This window comes from Crotalus tigris, unplaced genomic scaffold, assembly GCF_016545835.1.
Source record: "Crotalus tigris isolate CLP2741 ecotype Arizona unplaced genomic scaffold, ASM1654583v1 scf7180000017666.379230911805:20528666, whole genome shotgun sequence".
NCBI lineage: Eukaryota > Metazoa > Chordata > Lepidosauria > Squamata > Viperidae > Crotalus > Crotalus tigris.
The window spans coordinates 6,305,470-6,331,987 of NW_024096552.1; the positions used below are offsets into that span (position 1 = coordinate 6,305,470).

The following is a 26,518-nucleotide window of genomic DNA, read 5'->3' on the forward strand; positions in this document are numbered from 1 at the left end:
GATGGAAGATCCATTGTTAGAACATTTCTTTCCAGCTACCTTGGGGGCTGGGTCAAGAAGGTAAAAGCATTTATTGTGTATAAGCTCCCTTAAATTCCCTTAGCTAGTGGTTACAAAGCAAGATTGGCTAACATTTAGGGAAGAGATCAGAGAGGTTTTCCAATAACCAAAATGGCCGTGGTTTTAATTTGAACTATAACCACTATTTCCTCAGACAAAGACGGACAGATATAACTTTATTCTGGTCATTTCATCAATGTGTTTCTAGCCAGGTGAATTACTAGGAAAAACTGACTATTGACAGTCAGGATGCTGAAAACAAGTGAAGCAGACATTTCTCTGGTGTAAATAATTTGTTAATTGGACAGAAACTTCCTAAGATTCAACCAAAATTCTTCTGTAATCCTATTCCCGTTAGAAATAGTAGATATATTTCTTTAAGCTATCTCATGAGTATAATACCTAGGCATTCAATTTATCACATTCATATGCCAGAACTGATATGATCCTTTGCCCATCCTATAAATATTTCAGGAATTTATTTTTAATAGACAATAGAGTTAAAACAAGTGTATTTTACTTGTTATTGAAAAGAACTAGTTCTTTCTGAGTTGTTTTTGGACATGGGATCCCAAAGCTAAATCTTGTCTTTGATTATTTACTTCAGAATGTTTGAATTAATTTGTCTTGTAAATGATCGAAACTGCAGTGAAGTTTACCATAGACTATTTATACCTTTTTCTATAACTGTCAGAGCTCACGTTGTCCAAGTGTGAATTACATTTAATTGCTTCACATGTTCTGCTCTCTAATTATTGACCTGACAAAACTATTCAAATGTAATTCATACAACACAACCACAATTCATACACCATAACCACCATAATTATTGCTGCTGCTGTTATTAGTTTTTCTCCTTCTTGTCTTTTTGCATGTATGTATGTATGTATGTATGTATGTATGTATGCATGTATATATATGTAGGTCTTTGGTTATATACATACAAACACCCGCAAAAACCTCAGAAAACAAATATAAATATATATATTCAATAATGTTAGTAAAAATGCGACTCCCGGGCATAGTTATAAATAAAATAAATAATACACGATCACCGGGAGAATTTTAAGTAAAAATACTTTACTAAAAATACTTTACTAAAAAAGGGTTGCCAAGCTTTCATTGGGGAACTCCCCAACATCATCAGGGCTAAAAGGCCGTTCTAGCAAAGATAAAGGCTAGAACGGCCTTTTAGCCCTGATGATGTTGGGGAGTTCCCCAATGAAAGCTTGGCAACCCTTTTTTAATAAAGTATTTTTAGTAAAGTATTTTTACTTAAAATTCTCCCGGTGATCGTGTATTATTTATTTTATATACATACATACATACATACATACATACATACATACATACATACATACTCTAATATATTTTAAAAATAAGCATGCACTTGAATTTGTCACTTACCACATTTCAAAACACAGGTAGAGGCAAGAAAAACACATTCCATCTTTGTCTAACGTAGTCACATTTAAAATTATAGTTTGGCCACAAAGGCTACAGAGATTTCTAATTCTAGAACTGTTTGCTGCATACTGAAGCTGAAAATTCAGTGTAGAAATTGCGGAACACTTTTATAAAGCTCATAGAGATACAAATTCTCTTCACCTGAAAGACTGCACCTGTAGTGGCACTTTCTGGCTTTGCTCTCGTAGCCAGCACACGTCTTTTGAAGCTTTCCTCATCAATTTTTCTGCATTTAATCCCTGTTTCTTTTTGTCCTTTGACTGTTCAGCCTAATGGAAAAAAATTAAAGCCACATTTAATAACTCATACTATGATAGAGGACTTAAGTAAGTACCTTGCAATCCATCTTTAGCACAAATAAAAGGAAAGGCATCTTGCCACTGCAATTCAAATGACTTTGGTCTGATTTAATTAAGATGTTGAATAAATGAAAAGGTCTACCTAATTCTTGACAGTTTCTTTAATGGCACTGTAATCTGTGGGCTGTTTGTACACCAGAAAGTGATGTCCCAAATAGAAGCTCTATTAGCATGCCAACCCTTCTTATTAGCACCGGTAGATAGATTAACAGCATCTAAAAAAGACAGCAGGTCACAAAAAACCTTGCATGCCAAAGTGGCTTTGTATACCCTATAAGCTATCTACCCTTTAGATGAGCTAAGAAAAAAAGCACAACTGGAATTTTATAATCGGTTTTTAGCCAAGGGTTTAAATTTTTTTCTGACAATTTGAAGTATATAATACACAGTCTAAATTATATTTCATTTATCTGCTTCCTGTGATGTTGACTGGTTTTGTTAAACTCCCCCTTTTGTATTAATACAGTACTCCACTGCTTTAATACTTTCCTTAACTTTTTATACATAATATATTAAAGTCTTTAAAGTGTTTACTGACTTTGGAATTGTAATAGGTACAGTATTTCTATGGTAGGCCTGCTTCTGTAAACATATCTCAACTGAAGAGGGCACCATATGAACGCTTTTGAACTATTCAGAGCAGTACACGACCATGAAAACATTTAAAACAGATCTTGCTGTGCTATCATGTGCTTTTCCAATCTGGTCCGATGGTTTACAAAGAGAGAGACTCCTCATAACATAAATGGGCAGTGGACATTTCCCCCCCCCCATTTTATGGAATTTGCTTCTGCCATAAGATCTTGACGCTCTACTTTCCTGTTTTTTTTTTACAACACATGAAAACAACCTTATTTTACTGGGCCTTTGACCTAAGATGATTGTGAAAATCATCAATGCAGTATAGGAATAATTTCATATTGATGAAGTCTTGTCAGTGAATTATTATTTCTTTGTTTCTTTCCAAATAAGCCAGTCTGGCATGGGACAGGGTAAAGTTTTTGCTAAACATACAAAAAACCAGTCTAGGTTTCAAGACGTGAGGATATGAGGGGGGGAAGAGATACTTTTTAAACTACTGAATATGGAATATAAAGGTGTACAGGTAGTTCTCAAGTTACATCTATTTGTTTAGTGACCATTCAAAGTTACAAAGGCTCTGAAAAAAGTGACTTACAACCAATTCTCATACTAACGATCATTGCAGAATCCCCACAGTCACGTGATCAAAATTTGGGTGCTTGGCAACTGCCATGTATTTACGATAATTGCACTATTCCAGGATCATATGCTCACCATTTGTGACCTTTTCAACTGGCTTCCAACAAGCATAGTAAATGATGGAAAACGGGTTCACTTAACAACTGCAGTGATTTCCTTAAGCACTATGGCAAAAAAAGGTCATCAAATCAGGTGCAATTCATTTAACAACTGCCTTGTATAGCAATGGAAATTCTGAACCCAATTATAGTTGTAAGTTGAGGAGTACCTGTGTTCTGTATCACCTATATGTCAAACACTTTAATTATATCAGCAAAAATTTATATATTCCTTTTCCTGCCAAAAAGGCAAATCTCTTATTAAGCAAGCTTTTGCCAGCAGAGGACAATGTACAATATTTCCTTGGTAGGCTTCCTTCTGTAAATATATTACAACTGAAGATGGCACTACATGAATGCTTTTTAACTATTCAGAGCTGTATATGACCATGAAAATGTTAAAACAGCTGTTGCCCTGTGAGTGTGTACACTGGTCCAATCTGATCCAGTCATTTTAAACATAGAGATCCTCTTCTCATAAAGTAAATGAGGTATGGACAAGGCAACAGGCCACCATGGGGCTGATGATACCCCATTGTCTAGAAAACTACATTTGATGGGCCCTTGGCAGTGGATCATTTCTGTTATGAAAAAAAATGATACCAATAATATAAAGATCATATACATTCTGAGTATTTCAATTTTATTTGAACACATGGTCAAAACTGTACGTGCAGAAACTTAAAGCATCATACATTTGCTTCATGTTCATACCTCTTTTTCAGCTTGCTTCAAAAGCTTTTGGAATCTTTCATCCTCTAAAATACATGGAGGGAGGTCCGTCTGCTCTGATGCTTTCATCTCTTCTAACTTCTGCCTAAGAGCACGAAGTGTCCGTAGTTCATCATTCAGGCGACTCTGTCGGGTCCGGGATGCCTGAAGATCTAACTCTAAGTCAAGAGAAGTACGGACCAGGCGCTGTCGCATTGCTCTCTGTAAGTTGGACTGGCAAGTAGGCTATAGTTATCAGGAATTCCAGAAAATAAGAAATATAATGTAATACATGCACTGTATGAGAACAGCCTAACACCCTTATGAAACATAACAAATTTGCTGTGGGCACTAAGGTACTATTTTTGTACAAATGAAGTTGCAGCTGACTAAATTCTAAGGGGTGTCTATTCTGCAGTTGTTTTTATGGAACTGGAATATTTTTGAATCCCTCTAAGATAAGAAACTGTCATACAATTTTCCTAAGGCAACATAAATGAGATAACACAGTAAAAATATATTCTGCAACATCTTTAAACTTTATTTCAATATCAAAACACAACAATTTTGGTACAACTATGATGAGGGGTATTCCTCAGGGGAAAAAATAGGAGCTTGCAATATTTCTAGCTCTTGAGATTTTAAAAAAGACCGATTTTAAGATGGTGAACTTTTTAAAAAAAGCTATCTTGCAAATGTATGCAAGTGAAATACATTACTGTAGCAAATGGCAGGGCAAGAGTTGAGAAATTCTGAGTTCTATTTGCCCTCAAAGCAAGGCTCCTAGTACTATGCTCATTTACAGGCAAGAAAAAAAATGTTATATAATGTTACAGAGAAGGTTCAGGACCAACAGGAGGAAAATACTCTATAGAAGTCTTGGTTATACTGGAATTCATTGCTAGCAGTTGTGGGAGATTGTCAAGTTTTTTTTAAAAGGGATTAGACAGGTTCATGCAGGATCATGCAATCAATGACTATGAATAGGCATAGCTTTTTATTACCTCCTGAATCCTTAAGCAGCATGCCTTAATTGCATTTGGTTGGACAATATCAGGAAAGCAAGTTAGAGCCCTGCAGTCCACGCTTGTAAGCTTTCCATGGGCCATTCCATGACAGAATGCTGGAGTAAATGAAACAATGGCCAAAGGACTTTTCTTATTAATTCTGTGTCTGCTACCCAGTCTCCTAGAATAGTTTTTGCCTCAGGAAATATGAGTGGGAACACTGCAATTTAGCAGTGCAACTCTAGCAGCTATGCAATTTATTAAAGATTGAGGGAAAGCTCTGGTGTATGCATATATAGTGTTAAGTAAGAAGGAAATTTTGGTTTTTCAGGGTTACTTTTTTCACTTAATGTTTGCTGTATAATACTGTACATGGCTGCTTAGAAATTCATATATTGTCATGTACTGTAAAGAATTCTGTTATGAAGTTATGAAAATGGCGGTGTCCCGTTTGGCTGCAGCTGCATTGGCTCTTTTCGCCATATATATGTATATATTCAAACTAGACTGTGATGTTTCTCTGTGTCATGTGTGTGTGTGTGTGTAGGTATATGCATAAAGGTATTTTTTTGAGAGCTAAATGCAACAAAATTTTATTTTAATGTATGTTGATTTAGTGTACATTTAAAGTGACAAAGCTTCTATTCTATTCTGTTCTATTCTATTAACACTTGTATTTTTTTTTTAAGAAAGTCAGTCAATGGGTAAATTTATGCTAGATCACAGGTCGGCAACCTGCGGCTCTTTGAGCCTTCCCCTGTGGCTCCCAGCCTCCTCTACCTTTGCAGAGAGAGACAGAGACAGAGAGAGGCAATTGCGCTTCCCTGCTTCTCTCTATCTATCTATCTCTCTCTGTGTGTGTGTCTGTGTGTGTGCGCGCGTGCGTGTGTGTGTGTATGTGTAAAAGAGAGTGCACTTACAGTGTTCTCCGAGGAGCTGAAAAGCTTTCTGGACGGAGCTCCTCCCTTTGCTGCATCTCTGCAGGAAGCAGGAAGGGCAGGAGAGAGCTAGCTAGCCCAGCTAGGCTGACTCAGGAATTCTGGGAGTTGAAGTCCATGAGTCATAAAAGAGACGAGGTTGCCTACCCCGGAGGTTGTTGGACAACAGCTTGAAGCTTGCCAGGTGAGCAGCAGATAGGAGGGGGGGGGGAGAAAGAGAGAGAGAGAAAGAGAGAGGGGGGGGAGAGAGAGAGTGGGGAAGAGGAGTGGCAGACCAAGGGCAGATAGAGAGGGAGGGAGAGAGAGACCCTTTTGACATCTAAAATGAAGATAACACTGCATATATCCTTTTTTTTACCTTTGTGTGTATGTAATTTTATTCTCTTAAAGCATTCTCTTGGTGATCATTGTTTTAATGGTATGGATATTCCCAAGAGTCATATTTTTACTTTTATTTTTAATGTGTGTGTGTGTGTATGTATGTATGTATGTGTGTGTGTGTGCGTGTGTGTATTACACACACACACACACACACCTATAATAAAGGTAAAAAAGGATATATGCAGTGTTATCTTCATTTTAGATATCAAAAGGGTTTTGCGGCTCCCGGTGTTTTGTTTTTGGTGGGAAACAGGTCCAAGTGGCTCTTTGAGTGTTTTGGGTTGCCTACCCCTGTGCTAGATACATCATTATGCAGTTAAAGCCAACGAACGTATTTTTTTTTTGGTTAAAAAAACCCCCACCTTTCTTGAAAGTGATTAGCTTGTTTTGCCACTTAACTAATCAGAAAGGGTTCCATGTAATTGAAATTAAGCATAAATCTCTATCAATAAAACATTGTTTGAGGACATATCAGTTTCCTTGGGATGTATTTGGAAGTAAATTGTCTGGATATTAGCTTTACAATCTGAAAAAAAAATCTTGTTTGAGATGGATCTATTAATCTTAGTAGCAGCTCTCCGGTCTGCTATGTCACTAGAACTAGAAATGACAGGCCTCTTCTCTGACACTATCTGAGACAATCTCTCCCTTTTTTAATTAAATGTGTAAGAGGACATCACATTCACAGTTCCAGGAACAAAACACAATTCTAAGAATAAATAAATTTGTTAGTTGATGAAAAAAAGTGTCTGATTAACAATGTGAAAGTTAAAATTCCAGTCATGTACATTTCTCTCCACCCCAATTTCTTTAATATATGTAGCTATCTTTATGATTCTTTTTAATTATAAATTATCCAGTCTTGCGGTGAAGTCAGGTGGTCTCAGAATTGTAATATAAAGTTAAATTAAACTAAAAAGAATTTGCACTGACTGCTGTGCTAAATTTATAATTTGACGAAAAGATTTGCAGTCAGTTTCAGAGTCTTTGCTTTGTATGCTTAGATTTAATCCTTAATCTCTCCAAGTAAGGCTGGGAAAGATTCCAATCTATATCTCTTGGGAGAAAGTGTAAGCAATAGTGAACTTGGACAAAGATCTGAACTAGCATGTAGCAGCTTTCTGTGTCCAAGTCCCACAATTTTCTTGACAAATCAGGTGGCATTGTCAAATTTATGAAAAGATTGCCAGAAAAATGTCCACATACAAGAACAACTGGAAAGTATATTGTGGCAAACTAACCACAAGTTATGATCATATCTTATATTGCAGCCTCACTCCTACCCTTTAGATGCCCAGAGTTTTACTATAAAAGTTCTGAGAAAAGCAGAAATGCAATGTCAAGAAAGATTTTTGCTACTTCTTGTTTTCAAAGAAATAAATCTTTGTTTTTTGTTTACCAGAATGCAGTCTTGGAATAAGAGAAGAGGCAAGATAATGATCTACATCTTCATTAAGAGATTGTATGTGCATGCACACCAATCTGTGTAACGTGCATAGCAGTTAGGTTTATAAATAAACTTTTATTATATATTTGAATATATTTTAGAAAAATAAAGAAATGAATAATAAATGGTCAAACAACACCTACCCTTTTGATTCTCAAGCTCTGCCGTTCTGTGGAATTTCTCACAAAGAGAGTTCTTTTGGCCAATGTTGAGCTATCACTATCGCTTCTATTCAACTGTCAAAATAGAACAGACAGTAATTGAAACAGAGTGGATAAAGATAAAATAAAAAAGCTACTAGTATTAAAACTAGCAAAAATAACTACTGCATATTCTATTGGATTTGACTACAATTTTGCATAAGAGATAATTAATGCAATATTGATAAAATGTCACAGTTCAAACATCAATAACTTAATATACAGAAAAACATTCACTTCTTGATTTTAATGAGGCAGATGCTGTTAACAGTATGTTATTAATGGCAACAATGTGACATCCTACTTGGAAGGATATGATCTAGGATTGACATGGCCCAAGGGGATGATATATGCAGTGAGTATTGTCGCTACTAATTTTATTTTTCAACTGGACTGATTGGTGTGAACATATACCAGATAAATCTCAAATTGCTTCCAGTATGGAATAAAATGTGTGAGTGATCCGAGAGGGAAAAGAATCCTTTTGTGTAACAAGGGTTCCCATTATTAAATAAATGAAAGCACAAATAAAAAGAAGGCAGGAAGCTGATTCAGAAAATCTGTACCAACAGGCATGATGGGTTTCCTCACTTAGACTGGAAGGAAATGATGAATTGGACCATACAAAGTGATTGTCCTTGATTGTCTTTTTCTTTTTACATTTGGGTTTTTTATTTTTACAGATCTTGGTTGAGACTGATTGATCATCCTGGTATTGAAGGGAGTTTGGATAGAATAATTAATTTCACTATGAAGCCCTGTCATGAAATGATCAATTCCTCTCATTCTGTTTTGTAACAGCCTGGTAGGAGAGTCAAGTCTTGATCGTGTACTTTAAGTAGATGTGTGTATCAGGAGAAAAATTTGCTGTTATAGTGTCAGAGAACACCTCAAGGGATACCGCTACTGCAGTTAAAGATAAACAGAAAGGACAATGGAAGACAAATACACAAGTCTCTTTCAGGTTTTGAAAATTCTCAAAAGAGCACTGTAAGCCCAGATACCAATAGGATTGATTCACAGAGACTACAATGAAGAACCATCTTTTGCATTGGAGGGCAAATAAATGTTGAAAATACTGAAAAGCAGATTATTTGATGGCTCATATGTACACAGTTTTTGATATTTTGTCCCTGTCATGTGAAAATATTGTTTCAGATTTCACATGCACACAGCAATTTTATTTAAGTATTTCATTTTTGTCATGAAATTAAAAAGTAGATAGATTCTGATTTGTTGAACCTTCTTCCTTCTTTCTTTTGGTAGGTATTCTTAGAATAAGTGCTATTTTCATGTTGCAAATCATAATTAAAAAATTACATGCTGCTAGAAATGTCATAAAACAGCAAAATGAATATAAATATTTGCACTGAAATGGGTATTAACAGTAAAAAAAATGAAAAAATATTTTTGGCATCTGCAAGCCAATTCTACACATGACTATTGAGAAAGAATGACTGGGTTCATATATTCCACTAAATGTAGCATATGGTGCAAACACAGTCAATTGTGATTGTCTTCAGTAAATCATGGTTAAACAATTCATGCCTTAGTATCCTGTTCAAACCATGTGTTTGTATGTCAGTAAGTGGAAGAGGGGAAGAGTGAAGGAATGTTAATTGAAACAACTTTATTCTAGCTTAATACAAAGAGATAAATGCTAACATCCAAATAGCTGAGAAGTTACACATTATTTTATAGGTGAAAGCCATAATTTTCATAGCCTCACAGCTGACAGATGGACACTAAGTTCTCCAGAGGTGGCCCACCGCCAGCAACAAGCCACTGCCAAAGAAATTAAATGAGTCTTTAGTTAGCAAGAGTTCATTGAGAACACTCTTTATCTTACCCTACAGATGTACTGGTTCCGCTCGCCTGGAGAGAACGTCTGCGAACGTACTATCATGCTGTTTCTGACAAAGGGATGCTGTTGAGTCTTGAGGCTGGCTTTGTCCTTGGGTCTTATAGCTACACACTCAATCCTATCTTCTGTATTTGTTTCTCTATCAACCTGTGGACATATTATACATAATTTCTGATGCTGAAAACCAAAACCTGCTTACCAAGCTTGTCGATTTATGCCTTTATGACACAGATAAGCTAAATTCAAACCAAAAACCAAGGCTCAAAATACATTAATTTCTTAAGAAATAAAAAGTAAACAGGCATTTAGTGCTCCACAAAAATAGGATGAGATTCTTTTATCTGGGACACATCATATATTTTGCTAGACAAAGCGCCACATACCAAAAAAACTCTTTTCAGGATTCTTAAAATGAGTTCATTCTAAACAAACAAATCCCTTGTCCATTTAAAACTAAAACTAGATTTTCTTTTAAATGATGATTACTATTGTACTTTTAGGAATGTCATTGTTTTATTCAGAAGTGATGAAATTATACTGGTAAAATAGTTATGAACAAATAAACATAAAAACATAGAAAAAAATAAGACTGTCTTGTTCAACATCATAGTATGCCATCTGTAGACTTCCTGCTGTTGAATTACAATTTCCAACATTTCTTGTCATTGGCATGATGGATGGGACCTTGGAGTTTTCATCTAGAGCAGACATGTCAAACTCGCAACGTCATGTGACGTCGCACAATGTATAATACTTGAACTCTATTTTTGACTACAGCCTTTCCCAAAGAAAAAACTCAACTAAACTAATTTTCAGTTGTTGAATTAGAATTCTAAACTTTTCAAGTGTTTTCCATTATACAGATGATTCTTGACATACAACCTCAATTGGACCAGAACTTCTGCTCCTAAGCTATTCGGTTGTTAAGTGAGTCACACTCAATTTTACATTTTTTTTTTTGCCATGGTCATTAAGCATATCACCATGATCTTTAAGCAAACCATGCAGTCAAAAAACAAATATAGTTTCCCCTATTGACTTTGCTTATTGGAAACCCATGGGAAGGTCGCAAATGTTGATGACCCCATAATACCATAATTGTCATAAATATATGCTAGTTGCCAGGCATATATTTATGACAATTGAATTTTGATCATGTGACTACGGATACACTGTGATAGTAATAAGTTTGAGGAGTGTGACGTGGAGATCCAGTTTCCTAGTTTTCCCATTCCAAATCCAATGTCTTAACAATTATACAATATTGGAATTGTGGCTTCTAGTATTTCTAACCAGGCACTATCTTAGAAATTATTCCTTTATTTAAAAGAAGGAACATCTCTTCCTATAATGGTATCTGCCAGCGATAGTTACTGTATAAATGTTTTTTAAAAATCTTCATATATATTGTTTAACTGGTGGGCATATTTTTTAAATTGATAGCAAAATTTTAAATTTTTTACACATAGTCCTCAGCTTACAATCATTTGTTTAGTGACTGTTCAAAGTTATAACAACGTTGAAATAGTGACTTACAACTGGTCCTCATACCTACAACTATCACAGCATTCTCATGGTTATGTAACTGACATTTGGACACTTGGCAACCGGCATTTATTTATGACAGAATCCTGGAGTCATGGGATCCTCATTTGCAACTTTCCTAGCCAATTTCTGACATGCAAAGTCAATGGGGGAAGCCTGATTCTCTTAACAATTGCATGATTCACTTAACAGCTGTGGCAAAAAAGATCATAAAATTAAGCATGACTCACTTAACCACTGCCTTACTTAGCAACAGAAATTCTGGTCCCGTTTGTGGTCACAAGTCAAAGACTACCTGTAATATGTTTCTTGGATTACATATCAGTATTTAGGCTTCTAGCATACTGAATGCCTGAATAATGTACACTGAAAGAGAAACAAATTGATTCATACTTTTGGTGAAATATGTGGACTGAAAAGTATAATCTTTCAATTTCCATAATTTTCTAAATGTCAGATTGCAGATCTAAATTCCAGATTAAAAAAAAACGCAAATCATATAAAATATATATTTTTAAGAAAAATATAGCCATATGTAAATAGTCAAATACAGATTTTTATATGGATTATTTTTAAAAATTGCAGTTTAAAGAGGGAGTACGGCATAACAGATTTAAAAACGAACATATGCAAAATTTGTAATTCATGGATGGAAAATGAACTGATTCATCCATCACATATATAATCTCCCTTCTAGCACTGTTTTTAAGAGCTCAGCCCTTGTTATTAAAACTTCAAAACAGTTGCAAAAATAAAAATATTAAGTGTGTATGCTAGTATAATTTAAACATTAAATAACTTATTAAATATTTAAAACATCCATTATTAAACATGAATTATCGAACAAATAAGCATTAAATGTTAACTAGCAAGCTAAATATTTTTCTGTGGCTGCTCTAAGTATTTTTTTTTCCTTGCTCCTTCTCTTTTTTTGTACTATGCAACAAAAACAAATTCAAGTCTGTAAAGTACCAATTCAAAATCACTACATGTATTAAATGCTATACTAAATTTGTACATTTAACTGAAAACTTTTTGAGAAATTTGCGATGACAAATATTATGGCTCAACTATAAAAGGCATTTTAGGCCATATAAAAGATGTAATTTAAAATACTCACCAGTATTGGGGACATTATTTCTTTGTTGAGATCTACTTCTGTAAGGTTAGTGTCTTTCTCATGATCAGTACTACTTGCCTGTTCCAAATTAAAGCTCATTCTCTTGCTATCTGTGTATTTGTCTTCTTCGGTCTCTTTAATTTTGTTCTCTTCATTCATTTCTCTCGATACTTCTGCCAGTATTCCTATCCTGTGAGAACAAATTTACCCTTAATTTACTAAGGTATTTGGAAAATAAAATACCAGCATATTTGGAACCTAATGTGGGAAGAATCCAAAATCTTCATCACTAATAGACATACAATTAATGTGACATTATCAACAATTTATTTTGGCCACAGATAAACTTCTACTGAAACATTTCTATGGTTTTAGTATTCTGTTCTTTGGAAAAAGCAGAAGGATCTGTTATAAATTTACTGTGTTAGAACATCATAAAATTCAATGTAAATCTGATGTTCAAGGTTATTTCTGGAGATAGATATAGCACTGTAAGTTTTTTCCTCTGCATAACCATTTAGCTGATATTTCATGGATATTGAAAATAAATAAAATAACAACAATATCCTGAATGGATAGAAAGTCTAATTATAGCCCAACAAGTCATCTTTCAAACAACTTTACAGTAAAAGGAAGGACCAAAACATTGAATCAACTAGAACAGAGTTCCCCAATCATTCCAGATGGTGGGGCGGGGGGAGGGGGGAAAGGCATGGTTTTGTGAGAGGGGAAGGTGTGTGCATGCACACGTTCCTTGTGTGAGTGGGGCCAAGAACTTGCGTAGATGAGGGTGCAAGTGAGGCCCCAAGTGCTTGCTTGCACTCGTAACGCTCGCATGAGTGAGGCCGAGTGCCCGTGATGCTCGGCCGAGGGAGGTCCCATTCTCCACAGTCTAAATTGTGCTTAACAAAAGTTGCTTAGAAACAAGTGATTCACATTATAAGCATAATAAGCATTTCTTAGAAGAGAAGATGCAAGAAAAGTTTACTGCCTTCATGTCCAGCTTAAACTTACCAGCAGTAAGCTGCTATATGAATCTTTGTTCTGATCAAAAATAAAGGAAGACTGCTCTCATAATAGCAAAAGCAAAAGCAAAATATAGGGAGGAAACACCCCCAGTTCATACTTCTTTCATATGGTCCATATTTTGCTAGCTAGATCCGTGCTCTCCTTACTTGCTGGGCTCCTGTTTAAGAAGAATGATTATGAACACAGAACCCAAACATTGGATTGGGGACAACAGCATGGCTCCATTCTCCAAGCTGCATTGAAACTAATATTATTCATTATTTTCCTTGTTGCTCTCCCTATAATATTTGTATTGTGTTTCTGTCACTGAGCAAAACAGAAAATAATAATAATAATAATAAAAATCCTCCCTAAATTGCCTAAAGCAGTGGTGGTGAACCTATGGCACACTCAGTCTCTAAAAGGTTTGCCATCACTGGCCTAAGGAATAATAGGTTTTCTTTCTATCTTTCTTACTTACCTACTGCAGGGGGCAAGCAACATTTTCTGTATTTTGTTTTTTTATGCTTCGTATTTTTAAATGCTATTTTGTGAATAACCAATAAATAAAAAGAGTTCAGCTTACCAGTCTTCCTCCAAACTTTGTGTTTCCTGGGTTTCCTGTGCTTCCTCATCTTCCTCCTCCTCCTCCCTTTCCTCTTCCTTTTCTGCCAATTCTTGTTCCACAGCTTGCAGCTCAGCTGTTGTCCTTTCCAACAATGCTGAGACCGCATCCTAACAAAGACATGGAAAGCAGCTCTACTTGTACTAAAATATGTAAGAAGTAATGCCAGTAATACACCTGGTCTGTAATGTACATGGACTGAGCCCAGAAAAATCATAAAGCTGCTGAAGCCTTTCAGATTAAATTGAACAAGCACACATGTACCTACAGAGAGTAGAATTACATCATGAAAGACTCAAGACTGATTTAAACCTTGAATTGCTGCATGACATCATCTGAGAACTGATTACATATATTGTGAAAATCATAGCCTATAAATAAAATTCTTTCCAAAAATGACATAGGCAAGACAACGAAAATATACTCTGACATACAGATCAGTAAAAACTAAGTTCTAATTCACAATTTGTGGGCAAAAGCAACAAATTATGTAGGTTTCCAACATTTACAAATCATTATTCCAGATATTGCAATTGATCTTCCAGTTTAAATGGGCATTGTCTATATTATGAGATTCTTATGCCCTAGATTTTGCATGTACATTCTTTAAAACAGTATTTTATTTTCACTCCCTATCATTTAAAGAAAACAGAAAATATATTCACTGATTTGAAGTCTGATGTAAATGAAATCTTGTACTAACCTACATTTAGTTGTTTGGAATAGATGCTCAAGTATAATAAAATTAATATGGGGAAAATAGAGTAAACCATAAATACTTATGAATGTTACATTCTGTGAAAAAATAATCAGCTGCTTGCCAGCAGAAATATAGCATTTACCATGTTTCACTGAAAATAAGACCTACCCCGAAAATAAACCCTAGCTTGCTTTAGGGATGGGCCTAATATAAGACCTACCCCAAAAATAAGCCCTAGTTTGGGGGAGGCACACAAGCTAGGGCGAGGGTAGAGCTGTGGATCTGCCCTATGTGCCACTTACTTTGCAACCAGGCCTCTCCTCGCTGGCCCACTTCTTCTGTGGCGTCTTCTGCAGCCAGGCCTGCGTTTCTCAGTCATAGGTCTTTCCGGAAGACCTGTGCAGCCAAGAACCAAGCTATAGATTCAATCCATAGCTTCATTCTGCATGGCCTGACTGGAATTTCACAGTCAGGCCTTTCTGAAAAGCCTATGCAACCAAGTACAGAGCTATGGATTCAATCCATAGCTCGGTACTTGGCTGCATAGGCCTTCCGGAAAGGTCTGCATGCGAAATTGCAGCCGGAATGCAGCTGCAGAATGAAAGTGCTCTGTTAGTTGCAGAAGAAGTGGACCTGCTGGACGGGGCGGTCGATGCCGGAGGTGAGTAAGACATCCCCAAAAATAAGACCTGGTGCCTCTTTTGGAGGCAAAAAAATAAATAAATAAGACCCGGTCTTATTTTTGGGGAAACACAATAGGAAGAGCAGTTATATTTCACCACTCTCCATTTATTGATTTATTTGATTGATTGATATTTCATCTTTCCTCTAGGAACTCACAGTGGCATACATAGCATTCCTTCCTCCAATGTTTGCACACAATGAAACATAGAACATAGAATAATAGAGTTGGAAGTGACCTTGAAGGTCTTCTAGTCCAATCCTTAATGCAGCATAGGATTGCTCTGTCTTTTTTGACTGCTGCTGCACACTGTGTTGGCTCATATTTAAGTGACTGTCCACTAGGACTCCAAGATCCCTCTCACAATTCCTGGCATTAAGCCAAGTTTCACCTATCCTATACCTATACAGTTGGTTTTTCTTGCCTAAATGTAGAACCTTACTTTTATCTATGCTGAATTTCATTTTGTCAGACAGTGTTCAAGTCTGTCAAGATCTTTTTGGATCTTGAACTTGTCTTCTGGCGTGTTGGCTATTCATCTCCAAATTTTTATGAGTTCCCCTTCTAGTTCCTCATCTTCCTTCACCTGTGCCAGATCCTTTGCAATGAAGCAAAGATCATCCACAAACGCTAATAATTGGCAATCCCCACTGTGGAACCTTGCAGTATATATGCAACCATCAACTCTTGAACCCAAGACCCTTTAATGCCACATCTAAACAGATGTTCCAGTTTCTGGCTGATGGCTTCAGCCCATAAATGGCCTTGTTCAGTTTATATACAGTGTCAGGCTTTTTATTTTCGTACCCTGGTAATTTTTTTTCCTCCAACTCTGCATTAAGAAATGCTGTGGTTGTTCCCCTATGCAGCGTTCATGGGTTTGATAGGTATGAGAGGAGAAGAAGGTGTAGAGAGGAAGTAGGATAGTAAGAGGAGAGGGGGAGGGGAAGAGAGTAGGAGGGGAGAAGAGAAAGAGGAGGGAAGTAGGGAAGGTTTTAAAAGAGGGTGGACGCTGCCTGGGGGGAATGGGCAGGTCGTACCAATGGTTAAGAATTTATGTTATTTTAAAATTGTATCTTTTACAATGTATAACTGGAAAAAATAAAAAAAATGAATTAAAAAAAAGAAAAAGAAATGCTGTGGTTATATCAAAGTGCCAAATTTTATGCCCATGTGCCGTTGCCAATACTAGTTCCATCCTTATGTTTCAATTTTTACCTTTGGTGCAAATACCTCATCATAGTGCACATTTTTCTTCTGTGAAAACCCCTGTGACACCAATCTTGCTTTATATTGGACTTAATTGTTCGGTAACACTTTCCTTTTGTATACCCATTTACATCCTACAGCTTTGTAGCCTTGTGGCAGTCACAGAGGTGAACACTTTATGTTCTGCCTTGGATTTCATTTCTTTGTCCATGGCCTTTTTCCACTTCTCTTGCTCTACTTTGGGTAGTGCCAATTCTTCCTGATAGTTTCTTAGCTTATACCACACATTATACACCTTTATTTTCCCAGCAGAATACCTGTCAAATGGAATCCCCTTGTTCCATCACTCTGACCTGCGTGGCATTGACTGCTCTTGACTGTCAACCCTTTTCAGCTTCACTTCAGAGTCACCATCTTCTTCTGACTTTTTCTTATCTTTTTTCAGTTTCTCCTCCCCGAACGCCGACACTGGCACTAACTGAGTCACCGTCACTAAGTGCATCATTTCCAGACTTGGCATCAATTCTGCCCCAATTCTGCTCTCCAAAACTAGCAGATCTGGAAATTACTATCCTTCTGCTCCCATCACTAAAGTAATAGCTCTTTGAGCCAGGCTCATAGCCCATAAATCTGAGCTTTCTAGCCTTTTGTTGCCATTTTCTCCTGATTGCCTTTGGAATATGCACCCATGCATTGCTTCCAAACACCCTTAAATGTGCCAGAGATGGCTTTCTCCCATATAGCACAGCATATGGAGTATCATTTATAGAGGAACTCCACAGCCTATTGATCAAATAATTAGCAGTCAACATGGCTTTGCCCCAATACGACCTGCTCAGACCAGAATCCTCCAGCAGTGAGTCTTTCATGGTCTGCAAGACTCCATTCCGTCTTTCAGCCACACCATTCTCAGCTGCTGTGTATGGATTTGTGCGTCTATGTCTTATTCCTAGCTGCCCCAACCACTGTTGAAAACTTGCTGACATGAATTCTGAACCCGTCAGTTTGCAGCTGGCATACCTGTTGCCTATATCGTCTTTCTGCGAAGCTCACCCATTGCTTGAACTTCTGCAGCACTTCTGTTTTGCTCTTAAGCAAATAACAGAAACCAAATCTACTGAAATTATCTACAATTGGCTTGCATTGGTCTTATTGTATGTACCAGCTCTAGAACCCTTGTTGTCTGCCTTGTGCTCTTCTTGCTTACTGGGAATACCTTAGATTTCGATGATTTACATATTATACTGCATAGTCTAAGTATGCCCTAGAGCACAGGTCGGCAACCTGCGGCTCTGGAGCTGCATGTGGCTCTTTGAGCCTTCCCTTGCGGTTCCCAGCCTCCTCTGCCATTTACAGAGACAGAAAGAGGCACTTGTGCTTCCCTTCTCTCTCTCTCTCTCTCTCTCTCTCTCTCTCTCTCTCTCTCTCTCTCTCTCTGTGTGTGTGTGTGTAAAAAAAAGAGAGTGGACTCACGGTGTTCTCCAAGAGCTGAAAAGCTTTTTGGGCGGAGCTCTTCCCTTTGCTGTGTCTCTGCAGGAAGCAGGAAGGGCAGGAGAGAGCTACCTAGCCCAGCCATACTGACTCAGGAATTCTGGGAGTTGAAGTCCATGAGTCATAAAAGAGCCGAGGTTGCCTACCCCTGAGCTTGTCGGAGAACAGCTTGAAGCCAGCTTGCCAGCTCTGCAGGAAGCAGGAAGGGCAGGAGAGAGCTACCTAGCCCAGCCATACTGACTCAGGAATTCTGGGAGTTGAAGTCCATGAGTCATAAAAGAGCCGAGGTTGCCTACCCCTGAGCTTGTCGGAGAACAGCTTGAAGCCAGCTTGCCAGGTGAGCAGAAGATTGGAGGGGGGGAGAGAAAGAGAGAGGGGGGGGGAGAAAGAGAGAAAGGGAGGGAGAGAAAGAGAGAGAAAGAAAGAGAGTGGGTGAAGAGGACTGGCAGACCAAGGGCAGAAAGAGAGAGAGAGAAAGAGAAAGAGAGAGGAGAAAGAGAGAGGGAGAGGAAAGAAAGGAGAGAGAGAGAGAGAAAGAGAGGGAGAGGGGGGGAGAGACAGAGAGAGACCCTTTTGACATCTAAAATGAAGATAGTACTGCATATACCTTTTTACCTTTATGATATACATATATATGTATATATGTACATACATGTATGTACATGTATATGTATGTATATGTATGTGTGTATGTATGTATATGTATGTATGTGTATGTATGTATGTGTATATATGTTTATGTATATATATGTGTGGGTGTACATATATATATATATATGTATGTATGTGTGTGTGTGTGTGTGTGTGTGTATAATAAAGGTAAAAAAGGATATATGCAGTGTTATCTTCATTTTAGATATCAAAAGGGTTTTGCGGCTCACAGTGTTTTGTTTTCGGTGGGAAATGGGTCCAAGTGGCTCTTTTAGTGTTTTGGGTTGCCTACCCCTGCCCTAGAGTACACCCTTTTAAAGTTAATCCTTCTGCAAACTGTGGCATCCTATGCAACACTCTGAAACTGGCATGGCCAAGCTTTCTGTGCAAGAGATGAATGCATGAATCATATTGTGCCACATTACCAAATGTTTGGGCACATTTAACCTTTTGTACCTGCAACTGTTCTAATTGAACAATCAGCTTCTGCATGTGGAACAAATGCTCTTTTACACTCTCTTGTGGCAGCAGCCAGGCTCTGTACAATTGCCTTGATAATTGCACTATATTGCATGCTGACATGCTCACATGGACACTTCTGAACTTCAGCCCAACTTCTTTTGCAGTTTTTAAGTCAGCTACATTTCAGAATTGTTCATCTTCCACATTAAAATGACGTAAGCCAGTGCCTTATCATGCCTCTGTTGATCTGCAGCTGCTAATTGCCCCTGGGGTGGATTAATCACAATAATCCCAGAGCTCCTTAGCCTTCAGGAAGCATTCCATTTTTCCAGCCCAAATAAGATAATTCTTTTGTCCCAATCGAGGCAGAGAGTTCTCCTTTAAACCAGCCATCCTGCAAGCTTCAGCTGAGCAGCCTTTTTCTTTCTTAATTCAGGCAGTCCTTCAGCTTAATTACAGCTCCATGTTGAGCCTCAATCTTTTCTTTCAGTCTGAACTGTGTGCAAGGGATGGCTGGGATCTGGGCCCATAACCTGTTAAGAGTTTTACAGCTTTCCAGTGCAAAAATAAGCCCAAAAAATAAGCACACATTCAAAATGAGCAGGAGACATAATTTAGAAAAACTTTATCTATAAAATATGTATAAGCATGATACATACAGTTTCACTCAGTTCTTGGCAATGTGGCAGAGAACAACAACTAACTCAGGAGATCAGGACACAGGGAAAGACTAAACCACGCCCAGACCTAGGCTGGATCACATGCCTCACACAGCCAATAATGTGTCTTAATCTAAAACAGTTCTCACTGGCTGGTTTGTTGCTATGGCTATTCCAGTTCATAAATTCTTACACACTGACAACTTCGTTGAAGAATGAAATAAGATTTGTTTAGCATGATCTGTTTTTGATGAACCCATGTTGACTACTAGTTATAACTTTGCTTGTAGGTGTTCAATGTACAATGAATAATGATGCAGGTTGGGTTAAGAGAAAAATTGGTCCAAAATTAGTCAGTGAGTTGTCTGACAATGGACTTGAAACTGAGTCTCTCCAGTCCTCTCAAACCCCTTAACCATTATATTACACAGGTGCGCAAACTACTTTATTGACAAAAAAAGTTTAATGTGGCAATATGCATTTTACATGTGATTCCTTTCTACTCCATTCAATAATATTTGAATGTTAGGCTAAGCACACTGTTCCTTATAATGAAAAAGTTGTATGTAAGCTTGACTGCATTTGCTTCTATTTTTTAGCAATACATTCTGACAAGGAACTCTGGCTTATTGCTTTCCTCATAATCAAGATTTAGCAATTCATTGTTTGTTTACCATTCCTGCGAGCAGAAAAAGTCAACCGGAAGCCTAATTATACTTCTATTTATGATAACGAGACAGCAACTGGAGGCTACACATAATAATGTAGCACAACTATTTGACTGGTGCCACTGTTTTTTCTAGCAATCAACTTACCAAGGAAACAGGTGTTGGATTGGCTGCCACAAAGACAGAATACTTTTTTGGCTTTGTATTCCTTTTTCCAACAGTCTGCTTAGAAGATAGTAAATTATACCACAGAGTAGATATCTCATTTGAAAAGGACACATCTCCCAGACTTATCTGGATTCCACCCTACAAAATAATGTATATTTGTTACAGAATTTTAATTTATGTAAAAACAAATGATGTCATTGAAATGTTTTGTTCATTTCAGCAGTCAAAAATTATTCTCCAAAGCCTTTTTATATTAGAATTATTAAACACTTCAATTATATATTTATATCTTTTGGATTAAAATACAGCATTTAAGATGAATATTACAACTGAAGTCAAATAATAATGCAACTAAGTTTTATAAGTATTAGGTAAGACTTTCCACATGATGCAGTGATCTTTTCTATTATGGTTATAATGCAATGTGTGAGGTAGCCATTTTGTAAAAGCCTGATGAATAGGATTCATCTATCTCTCAAGAGAGAAATTGCAGAAACATGTTTTAAAATGAAAAGTGAAGGGGAAAGCATAAAGATAAAGAAAGAGGGAAGATGAATGGGATTTACTTGGAGCAGTTGGCACAAGTGTTAAAGTAATTCTGGTTCATGATAAATCTTGAGGGATTAAGGGCACAAGAGTCCTTGGCTTGCAAGATAAAAGGATGTAAAACATTAAAGTGCCAAGAGAGTACTCAGAAGTTGCAGGTGAAAACAAAAAAGATTGTGATATAGATATTTATCCTGTGATTTTATTTGGTAAAATTTTTATTTTTGTTCTTACTTGTTGCTCAATCTGAATTAAAAGGGAAGTTTAAGGGGTACATTTAAACAAAAATAATAAACAAATCATTTGATTAATTACAGATCAGACATACAATACATATCTAAAAAGAAAATACCAGTTACTCTATAAATCTAATCAGTGCAATAGATCGAAGCAGGAGAAAGCACTGGCTAGGTTAATGCCTGAAGCAAAATACAGTTGGCCTCAGTCCATCTTATTCATGAGGGAAACATCTTATTCATGAGGGAAAAAATGGCTTTATATGTAAGAAAAGAAAATTTAAGCTCATATTTAGAATCTTTGATAGCTTTACTGTATAAAAATGCCTCAGGCACCATCGATTTACATTCTGTCAATGTCTGAAATTGTTAATCATTACACTTCCATTTTACAATAATCTATAGGTAGGAATAACTTGAAGAATATTAAGAAAAAATAAAAAGTCTACTTCTAACTGTGATAACATTATATAGAAGAAGTAGAACATTTTCGTTGGATGCACCTTTGCCACTGAAGTCACATACATGCTTTGCATGAATGAGGTCCTAGGTTCAATGCCCTCGCATGGGAAATCCCCAGCATGAAATTGTTAAATTTCCTGGCTGATACTTGGATGAAAGAATACTTCTCAAAAATAGTAACCTTAATTTCCACAGACCAAAGCCACTGCAAAACACTTTCAAATAAATTAAGCACAGTTATGGATGGATGCAATTTATGGATTTTCAATTGGCCAAATTGTTATGTCCTGACTGCTCTTTAAAAAGGTTCACCACAATAAATATTAACCCAGGAAATTGCATCATCATAAAACCCACAGAGAAAATATTTATCTTCTCCCTTTCCTCATTTAAATGAAACCTATAACAACCAAGCCTTGCAGTTTTTCTCTGCAGTGGCATCTGAAGTGCTTCCTTCATTATCTTGAGTGTGAAAAACTATTCAAGCATTTAGTCTCTCAAGTAAATGGGGCAAGGAAAGTAAATTCAATTATTTCTATTTATTTAAATATTTGTATACCATTTCTCATTTGCATTAATACCAGAAAGAGTTAATGCTATAAACAGTGCTAGAAGACTAGTTATTAAAAGGACTAGAAATATTAATAAAAGGGAGGTGTTTGGTGAAAAGCCCCCCTAAAAAGAAGAATGGATTTTTAAAGGAGTACCTAAAACATGGCTGAATTGGAGCGGGTGTTCTGCAGAGGACTGCTGAGGAGATTTATGGATGAGAATGCAGGACCTCCCCTCAAGAACATTAAGTACCAGGAACATTACATACAAGAGGATGCTAAGATAACATGCTCCTTTTTTAAGACTAATTTCACCATCTTGAATCTGTTTAGTAGCAGAACGATAGGTAATGCAGATGTTTTAGTATAGTATCTACAGCAGATGTTTTAGTATAGTATCTACAGCACGGCCTTTTGGGCACCAGGGACTAGTTCCATGGAGAGAAGTTTTTCTGTGGACCAGAGGGGGGCGTGGTTTGCATACTGCCTTCACTTGTTTGCACAGCTTGGTTTCTGGCATGCTGCGGACTGGTGCCAGTTCACAGACCGGGGGTTGGGGGCCCCTGATCTACCATATTCCAATCAGTAGTTGACCTGCTATATATTAGATTAGTTGTAGCTTCTAGACCAGCCCACAGTGCAGGCCTAGAAACAGTGCAAAACATAGCATAGGAAATAAAACAGGAACTGCAAGTGCTGAAATATTTACACTACGTCCTTGCTATTTAAGTCTTTAGGAAGTATAGTTCCAATCTACTACATTTCCCCCCATGAAAATGGCAAGAAGAATCACTTAGGATCAAAGGTGACTATGCCCAGACCTATAAAGATTTTTAATACATTGCTCAAAAGATTCTTATACATCCACAAAAAGGGAGAAAAAGATCACAATTAAACCAATTATCATATTAAGTAAGGATACTTACTAGACATTCTTCTTGGTGACTTTTACTGACAGAGCAGATATCTACCCTCAAAGTTTTTTTCTGCAAGGCTGCCTGGGAAATAACTGTTCTGAACATTTCACTAAATAAAAGAGGTTCAGTAGCAGGATGGAACTTTGTACGGAATAGACAGCTGATGTCAGTTGAAGGTGGAAGAAGTGCAAGTCTAAAATATCTAAAGAAGAAAAATAACAGAAAGATAACCTAAATTCATCATAAAGTGTTTTTCCATATTATGTTATGCAATATACATATTTAGAAAAGATGTAAAATATTTTTTCCCTTTTAAGGATGAGAAGAAAATGGGGGACATCAGGCTGGAAATATAAGCTTCTTCCTTCCTCCACAGATACACTAAGTTTGAATTTCTATTTATTTTACATTCACAAATGCTGATTGCAACGTGTGGGTCCTGACAGATACAAGTGCTTCTTACAGAACAAGCAGAATCTGTAAGATGAATATAAAGCAGCCTGGTTTAAGGGAGTGAGCTCACTAAGTAAGCAAACAGGAGACTTAGCATGCTGGGAAGTTTAGAAGGAGTTCAGTTCCTAATAAATTGTCCCACTAAATTAGAAGGGAAGGAAAAGTTCCTGACTCATTTCCACAATGCTCTAGTCATTGAAAATGAGAGCACTGCTGCCATAGTCAACAGCAATAGCAGCAATGCTTGTGTGAGAGTAGCAACTCTACCCTTATCTCCCTTATCTCAATTCATAACAGAATCTAATATCCAAAATACACATTTTATCTATTTGAATATAATCTTGTTCTATTTCCTAAAAGTTATCTATTTCCCACCATATTAAATCATCTACTTAATAATACAATATCCCCTTTAATAAATCAAAACCATTATATATATTACCTGGGTTAATCAATACATCAAACATATTCATAATAATTGATTTTTTTTCTTTTACGTCTAATTTTTAAATATTAAACAGATAAAATTCCTTTTTTAACTAATTTCCAAATATTTTAAATCTAATGACCAGAATTTCCCTTATCTCAACTTCTCCCTTTAACCCTCTAATTAATAATATGAAATCCCCTCTAATAAATCAAAACCGCAATTTTCTTCAGCCTTATTCTGGCTTTCTTCCTTTGCCAACTAGGCTTCCATATCAGTGCTTTTAGATGATCAGATAGATCTCAGTCTATTATTATATATGTTATTTGAAATAAAGGAGACCATTTAATTGCCTTTTTTTTTGGGAAGGACTAGCTCATTTGTATTCATTAAGTTGTCTCCCTATTATTCTAATTCCTCATGATTGCCCTAATATGTTTATCTTCCATTCAATCTGTTCTTCTTCTTTCTCAAATTTCTTCTGATTTATATAGAAAGTCTTTTCCATTTTCAATGTTGTCACTCCCTTTGCTGGATTTTCCATTAACTATATTTGTTGGTCAATTGAGTCCTCTATCTTAATATTTGATTGTTCCACTTTTTCTGTTATCTTCTGCATTGTTAGTTCTTTGGTTGTAGTTAAAGTTTGGGTTTGTGTATCTAAGCTGATCTTTTATGTTAGGTCTTATTTTATCACAAGCTGAAAGAATGGTTTCGTGTATTGCTTTCAACATGGAAAGGATATTTTCCTGGTCTCCATCCATCTCTTTCACGTGTTTATAAATAGTCTTTATAGTAGAGATCGTTTGTCAAGCAAGATTTTATAGTCCAAGGAATTTCATTATCTCATATAGTAACCAATATTCCTCAAATAAAGAGCAAGAAAGGCAATTCCCCACATATAACTCTGAAAGTCAGTAAAGGTTTACATTCACAGTTCAAGCAGGCCAGTTATGCCACCCAGCTGTTCTCTTACAGCTGAGTTTCTCACAGGTGATGCCAAGCCAAGGTCAAAAGAGTCTTATTTAAGATTTGGGCTTTGAGCCATATCTTTTAGGAAATAAGTTATAATACCAAACTTCACCACAAGATGTCACCAATGCCCTTTAAGTCCAAAATTTTTATAATCCTTTTTCCAATTTTATTTCTTTTTTGTAGATAAAAGCAAAAGTCTCCAATAAAAATAGGAAATTTTTTGGTACCCAGGAACATATAAATCCAATTAGATTAAAGATGTTCTTTTAATGCTTTAATTCTCCTGGGCAGTCAGTCGCCGCTATTCTTAGAGGTAGGATAGAAATTCCCTTTCCTCTCTCCTCACAGGGGGAAACATACTTCAGGCAGCTTTTACAGGAAAAGAAAGTACTAAGGGTAAAGAGAAGATTGGATCTCATTCAGTTTCATCTGTGTTGCTTTCGAAGTGCTTGGTGGTAAGTTTGACTTCGTCTGTCTGCAGCCTAGTGACAGGCCATATTACTATGGCCAGTCTTTCCTCCGCCAGTTTGGAGGGCTGCCCCAGATTGAGCGGAAAAGCTGCTGCCCTTCTGTGGTCAAGCAGGGTCCCCTCCTTGCTCGTCACCCCTATAGGGTGACTTTCGACCCTTTCCAAGGTCCCCCAGTGGAGCAAAACCGAACGCGGAAGACAGAGGTTGCCTTCCAGCGGCCGCAATGAAAAACCGGAAATCAGTAGGAAAGCACATTCTCTGGGGGTTGGTGGATAAATCTCCAGAAGAGTCACAGTACTTAATGACACCGCTACAGAAGCCAGGGTCAGGAACATGACCAAACAATTTCCAAGACTTATCAAATCTACTAACAATGAATATTTCCTGCTAGTACTGCTCAGGATAAACAATACTGCAAAGAATTGTTACAACAGTATTCTGTGTCAACTGAACGTCTCTGCTGGAAGCACAAGATTGCATTCTGTAATACTGAGGGAGTGAAGGAACTTTATCTATGTTTTCTCCTCTCAGCACTCCTACAGGGCAGGTATGATAAAACCTCAATAGCACATGAATGTGTATGTGTGACAATGGAAAAGTTGAAGACATCTCACATGTCTTATTGTGCTCTGAGTTCTACAGGAACATCAGATCAATGTACATACTCCCTCTATTAGAGAGAATTCTAGGAAGAGAAGATAATTTCTATGAGAACCATCTTCTCCAGGACCAAAATCTAG

General features: G+C 36.9%; 1 protein-coding gene and 1 long non-coding RNA gene across 3 annotated transcripts in view; one reads left to right on the top strand and one right to left on the bottom strand.

Annotated features, from left to right (window-relative positions):
* The window catches only part of WWC2 (WW and C2 domain containing 2), a 149,758-nt gene that overhangs the window by 7,435 nt on the left and 115,805 nt on the right, over positions 1-26,518 (bottom strand). For both annotated transcript variants that reach the window (XM_039336651.1, XM_039336650.1), the window contains exons 15-22: positions 23,463-23,655; positions 20,721-20,879; positions 14,013-14,161; positions 12,419-12,608; positions 9,739-9,900; positions 7,833-7,925; positions 3,920-4,162; positions 1,669-1,796 (exon numbers count right to left, since the gene is read on the bottom strand). In XM_039336651.1, the coding sequence (XP_039192585.1) occupies positions 1,669-1,796; positions 3,920-4,162; positions 7,833-7,925; positions 9,739-9,900; positions 12,419-12,608; positions 14,013-14,161; positions 20,721-20,879; positions 23,463-23,655 (1,317 nt within the window). The remainder of the gene's footprint in view (positions 1-1,668; positions 1,797-3,919; positions 4,163-7,832; positions 7,926-9,738; positions 9,901-12,418; positions 12,609-14,012; positions 14,162-20,720; positions 20,880-23,462; positions 23,656-26,518) is intronic.
* Positions 5,981-7,831, top strand: LOC120305204. The gene is made up of 2 exons (XR_005555955.1): positions 5,981-6,045; positions 7,645-7,831. It is a non-coding gene; the product is annotated as an uncharacterized LOC120305204 (long non-coding RNA).